This window comes from Aquarana catesbeiana, linkage group LG09, assembly GCF_042186555.1.
Source record: "Aquarana catesbeiana isolate 2022-GZ linkage group LG09, ASM4218655v1, whole genome shotgun sequence".
Lineage (NCBI taxonomy): Eukaryota > Metazoa > Chordata > Amphibia > Anura > Ranidae > Aquarana > Aquarana catesbeiana.
In genome coordinates this window covers 301,438,476-301,444,428 of record NC_133332.1, presented here as the reverse complement: position 1 = coordinate 301,444,428, position 5,953 = coordinate 301,438,476, and the positions used below count along the sequence as shown (strand labels likewise).

Below are 5,953 nucleotides of genomic sequence, written 5' to 3'. Positions count from 1 at the left end.
ACATCCATAGACACCAATGCTGGGGGTTATTACTACATCCATAGACACCAATGCTGGGGGTTATTACTACATCCATAGACACCAATGCTAGGGGTTATTACTACACCCACCGGCAACTGCTGTGAGTGCCGGCTAGGATGAACCTTGTTCTGGCTCCAGAAATAAGTATGTGGGGAAGAATATGTCCTGTGCGCCGCACATCTCTACAAGTCCTGTATTCTCATAGAAAAACAAATTTTGCTCCACCCCTAAAGCTTAATTATGGGGACCCATTACTAGATTCTGAAGCTGTAGCGAAATGCGTTGGGGGAGGAATGGCCTCATTAGAGGCCGGTGTTCTGCTGAGAAAGTTCCGCTCGGTGGATAAGGACCCCCCTCACACAAGGATGCCACACTACATGCCATATAACACACTTAACGCCACATTTTCTTCTCGCTCCCTTTGTAACGTCCCTTCTGATCATTTCCAGATGTTGCTACTATGACCCGATCACTGCCCAACAGGGACTGCGGAGTGCTGTCACTCTCTATGGCGGGTACTGGAAGCCCCGCCTTTAGAATTAAGCCCCTCCTTTCAGTACTTCCCCTCCCCAAGAACTTATTTCTAACTGGACTGCTGCTCAGGTACCAGCGTAGGACGCGCTTAGTGTCTACTGAGAAGAGCGGGAATGCGCACAGGAGCGAGCACACAGGCATGCAAGGGATGTCCGCACGCCGTCTTTTATCACAAACAGACAGAACACCCCCCAGGCGATGTACTGAACTGCCCGGCACCGCCCCCTCCTCCGGCGCTCTGTCCTTCGCAGGTCACATGCACTCTTAGGCTGCGCATGCTCCCTGTAGATTCACAAAAGACTACACCTCCCAGAATTCTTCGGGGCAATACACTATACGAAGTGGGGCATGGGGCCGCCGTGAGGTTTCTGGGAAATGTAGTCCGGTCTGCTGCAGGTTGTCCTAGCCATGGCTTCTGCGGGAAACCTGGATCCTCCGGAGCGCGGACACCCGCGGCCCTTCCTGATCGGGGTGAGCGGGGGCACGGCCAGTGGAAAGGTGAGAGCTCGGGGGGTGAGGGGGCCCTGTGTGGGCTGGACCTGTCAGTCCTGTCAAGGTAACTAGGGAGCCTACTGGGGGCAGCCAGGTGCAGTGTCATTGTCACTGAGGGGAGGGGGCAGCCAGGTGCAGTGTCATTGTCACTGAGGGGAGGGGGCAGCCAGGCGCAGTGTCGTTGTCACTGAGGGGAGGGGGCAGCCAGGTGCAGTGTCATTGTCACTGAGGGGAGGGGGCAGCCAGGTGCAGTGTCATTGTCTCTGAATGGAGGGGAGGGGGCAGCCAGGCGCAGTGTCGTTGTCACTGAGGGGAGGGGGCAGCCAGGTGCAGTGTCATTGTCACTGAATGGAGGGGAGGGGGCAGCCAGGCGCAGTGTCATTGTCACTGAATGGAGGGGAGGGGGCAGCCAGGCGCAGTGTCGTTGTCACTGAGGGGAGGGGGCAGCCAGGTGCAGTGTCATTGTCACTGAATGGAGGGGAGGGGGCAGCCAGGTGCAGTGTCATTGTCACTGAATGGAGGGGAGGGAGCAGCCAGGCGCAGTGTCGTCTCTGAATGGAGGGGAGGGGGCAGCCAGGTGCAGTGTCATTGTCACTGAATGGAGGGGAGGGAGCAGCCAGGCGCAGTGTCGTCTCTGAATGGAGGGGAGGGGGCAGCCAGGTGCAGTGTCATTGTCACTGAATGGAGGGGAGGGGGCAGCCAGGCGCAGTGTCGTCTCTGAATGGAGGGGAGGGGGCAGCCAGGCGCAGTGTCGTTGTCTCTGAATGGAGGGGAGGGGGCAGCCAGGCGCAGTGTTGTTGTCTCTGAATGGAGGGGAGGGGGCAGCCAGGCGCAGTGTCATTGTCTCTGAATGGAGGGGAGGGGGCAGCCAGGCGCAGTGTCGTCTCTGAATGGAGGGGAGGGGGCAGCCAGGCGCAGTGTCTTTGTCTCTGAATGGAGGGGAGGGGGCAGCCAGGCGCAGTGTTGTTGTCTCTGAATGGAGGGGAGGGGGCAGCCAGGCGCAGTGTTGTTGTCTCTGAATGGAGGGGAGGGGGCAGCCAGGCGCAGTGTTGTTGTCTCTGAATGGAGGGGAGGGGGCAGCCAGGCGCAGTGTTGTTGTCTCTGAATGGAGGGGAGGGGGCAGCCAGGCGCAGTGTCGTTGTCTCTGAATGGAGGGGAGGGGGCAGCCAGGCGCAGTGTCTTTGTCTCTGAATGGAGGGGAGGGGGCAGCCAGGCGCAGTGTCTTTGTCTCTGAATGGAGGGGAGGGGGCAGCCAGGCGCAGTGTCGTTGTCTCTGAATGGAGGGGAGGGGGCAGCCAGGCGCAGTGTCGTTGTCTCTGAATGGAGGGGAGGGGGCAGCCAGGCGCAGTGTCGTTGTCTCTGAATGGAGGGGAGGGGGCAGCCAGGCGCAGTGTTGTTGTCTCTGAATGGAGGGGAGGGGGCAGCCAGGCGCAGTGTTGTTGTCTCTGAATGGAGGGGAGGGGGCAGCCAGGCGCAGTGTCGTTGTCTCTGAATGGAGGGGAGGGGGCAGCCAGGCGCAGTGTCTTTGTCTCTGAATGGAGGGGAGGGGGCAGCCAGGCGCAGTGTCTTTGTCTCTGAATGGAGGGGAGGGGGCAGCCAGGCGCAGTGTCGTTGTCTCTGAATGGAGGGGAGGGGGCAGCCAGGCGCAGTGTTGTTGTCTCTGAATGGAGGGGAGGGGGCAGCCAGGCGCAGTGTCGTTGTCTCTGAATGGAGGGGAGGGGGCAGCCAGGCGCAGTGTCTTTGTCTCTGAATGGAGGGGAGGGGGCAGCCAGGCGCAGTGTCTTTGTCTCTGAATGGAGGGGAGGGGGCAGCCAGGCGCAGTGTCTTTGTCTCTGAATGGAGGGGAGGGGGCAGCCAGGCGCAGTGTCGTTGTCTCTGAATGGAGGGGAGGGGGCAGCCAGGCGCAGTGTCGTTGTCTCTGAATGGAGGGGAGGGGGCAGCCAGGCGCAGTGTCGTTGTCTCTGAATGGACAGAGCCCCCCCCCCGCAGTGGACAAGGGGGATGTGTGCGAGAAAGGTTCTAAATAGGAAGGAATAATGATAGTAAAAGGGCATCTCATACATAGTCACTCCACAATCAGTGGGGAAAAAAGGAAAGGAAAGGAGTAGAGTGAAGGACAAAAGGGGGAGAAAAAGGTAAGGAGGAAGGGAGGGGAAAAAAGGAGGGGGGGGACAGAAGAAGGTGGAAACAAAATAAATAGAAAAAGAACAACCAATAAGGGGGGGTTAAGAGAAAGGGAAAGGCAGGGGTTGAAGAAGGGTGGGGAAAAAAGGGAGAGGGGAGAAAAAGGCGAAGAAAACAAGAAAAGGGGGGAGGGAGAGGGGGGATAAAAGGAAGGATGGGGGGGGGTTTGAAAGGGAAGGAAAAGGTGGAGAGGGGGGGAAGAGAAATAGGAGGAGCCGAGGGACTGAGATGCAAAAATGGATATGGGGTATACCAGGGAGCAGAGTAACTCGCCTAAAAAACAACAATACCAGGGATAGGAATATTCCAGAACTCCAGGGGAAAGAAGGGGGGTAATCCTGATGAGTTGGACGGTCGTGCAGACAGATGACAGATGACGGTCGTGCAGACAGATGACTGGCCTTGTCATGTGGTGTAATTAGAAATTTTAGGGACTTACAAGAGGAATAAAGCATCCGATCACAGCCTGATACAGCCTCCTGGGATGTTTGCCCAGCCAAAAACTGAAAGCAGCAGATAAACTCTGCAAGGTAAAAAGATAATTGTGTATAAATAAGTAAAAATAGAAGCCAGAGGTTACTGGCATAGAGGGCGTAGGAAAAAAGGAGGGGGGGGGGGGTACCAGCATACGGACGCCCCCATAGAGATCCCCAACGTCGACCATAGATCATTTGTCCCCTGGAGAAGAGTCCACAACGCTCATCCACGAGCTCATACTACATAGAGTAGGATAAAGCTCCATAGTGTACTTCTGTCACGACTATACTCACCGAGGCCAAGATGCTGAGAGCGGCTCGCTCTTACGACAACGCGCACTCGAACCCCTGGAAGTGATACAGGGAGTTGGGGGCACACGGAGGCACGGGCTTCCGGTAGTAGCAGGATTCCTGGAAGGCCTGATGGAAGTCCGGATTGCCGTTTGGTACTGAAGAACTGAAAAAGACAAGAAGTTAGGTCAGAACCGGGGTATCAGGCAGGGCAGAGTCCGTTTAATCGAGCAGAGGTCAGAATCGGGGTATCAGGCAGAGCAGAGTCCGTTAATCAAGCAGAGGTCAGGGGTATCAGGCAGGCAGAGTAATCTGTGGTACAGGCAGAGGTTCAGCACAGGGTTAACATGATTTTACAGAAATTGCAGAGGTACAGGGGACAGGACACAGCTGATGACAAACCAGCAACCCGACTGGGTGCTGGAGCCGTCAGATGTAGCCCTCCGGCGAGCGCGTCAGCGTGACGCGCTACCGGGCACCCGCACGGGCCACGGCGCGCACACGGGGACCGCCGCACCATCGGGCCATGAACGAGTGTACGGCGTAGCGCGAGTCCACTGCGCATGCGCCCTGAAGCCCGGCGGACGGAGGCGACCTGCGCCTCCTGACAACTTCTCTATGAGAGGAGAGCGGGGTGAAGCTCCATAGTGTACGCACAGCGGGTATAATAAGTATTGAACACATCACCATTTTTCTAGGTAAATATATTTCTAAAGGTGTTATTGACATGAAATTGTCATCACATATTGGTAACAACCCATGCAATCCATGCATACAAAGAAACCAAAACAAATAAGTTCAGAAATGAAGTTATGTGTAATAAAATGACAAAGGGAAAAAGTAGTTCACACATGAAGAAAGGGAGGTGCAAAAAGGCATGGAAAGCCAAGACACCAGCTTAAATCTATCAGTATTTAGTAGAGTTGCACCGATGCCGGTATCATTCCTTTTTTACGGTATCGGTACTCGTGAAAATGCACCGATACCCAAAACCGATACCTTCTGGCTCGTTTTTTTTCAGCTGTCAGTGGGATTTGCCCGCTAACAGCTGAAATGTAAAGAATGGAATGTTGGCAATTATTGGTTAAGGAGTAAGGCCGCCGCATCCTTTACATGTCAGATTTCCCTCCAAGGCGGCTCCTTCCCTCCCGCCAACTGTCCCCAGGACTGGCCGAGGCCACGCATCCTCTGGAGCGCTGGGTGTACTGACGGGTACCGCTCCACTCACTCGGCACCACACATTGAAAATTAGTATGTATCAAGTACAATTTTTTTGACCAACGACTGCTACCCCCATACCTAGAATTCACAGGAGGTGGGCAGAGCGGTGCCCTTCCTCCAGCCACTGTCACAATTGGAGTTTGACATTGGGGGGTGTACCCAATTTGCTGGAAGGGGCAGACGGAGGACCGTTGCTACGGCTGGCAGGCTGTGCACTTCTTTCAGGCTTCCCGCGTGCTGTTTTCAAAATGCTCCTCCACCTGCTGCTGTGTACCCTGAGCAGTGCTGGGTAAGTGGCTAGTGTACACTCAGCTGTGACATGTTGTCCTCCTGTACTATCTGCAGAGGGACCAGGGAAAATGTCCATCTTCAGGGAGGGCAAGATGAGGTTCTTGTGACAAATAGTAAAAAGTGTGGGTGCAATGTCTGTGTGTAGTCAGGTGAAGGATCTGTGGAGACATGTGTGCGGTGTCCCCCACCCTGCCCCCCATCCTGTCCTCACTGACCCCACTACTCCCCCCCACCCCTCCTCCCTACCCTGCCCTCACTTATCTGCTATCCCCCACCACCCCATTGGCGAGTACTTAAAAAAAAAAAGTATCAGTACTCATACTCTGTGTTAAAAAAAAAATGGTATTAGTGCATCTCTAGTAATTAGAAAGCAATCCTGCCCCTTGTCAGTGCAAATTATCAGCTGATTCAGTCTCAACTGATGGCCTTTAAAAAGGTGTCTC

The 5,953-nt window shown here is 55.2% G+C and overlaps 1 protein-coding gene across 1 annotated transcript in view; it reads left to right on the top strand.

Moving 5' to 3' along the window:
- Positions 1 to 583: 583 nt before the first annotated feature.
- UCK1 (uridine-cytidine kinase 1) overlaps positions 584 to 5,953 on the top strand; it is a gene marked incomplete in the record, with an annotated part of 20,924 nt that continues 15,554 nt past the window's right edge. Inside the window, 1 exon segment of the mRNA XM_073600511.1 lies at positions 584 to 1,053. Coding sequence (XP_073456612.1) covers positions 964 to 1,053 — 90 coding nt within the window.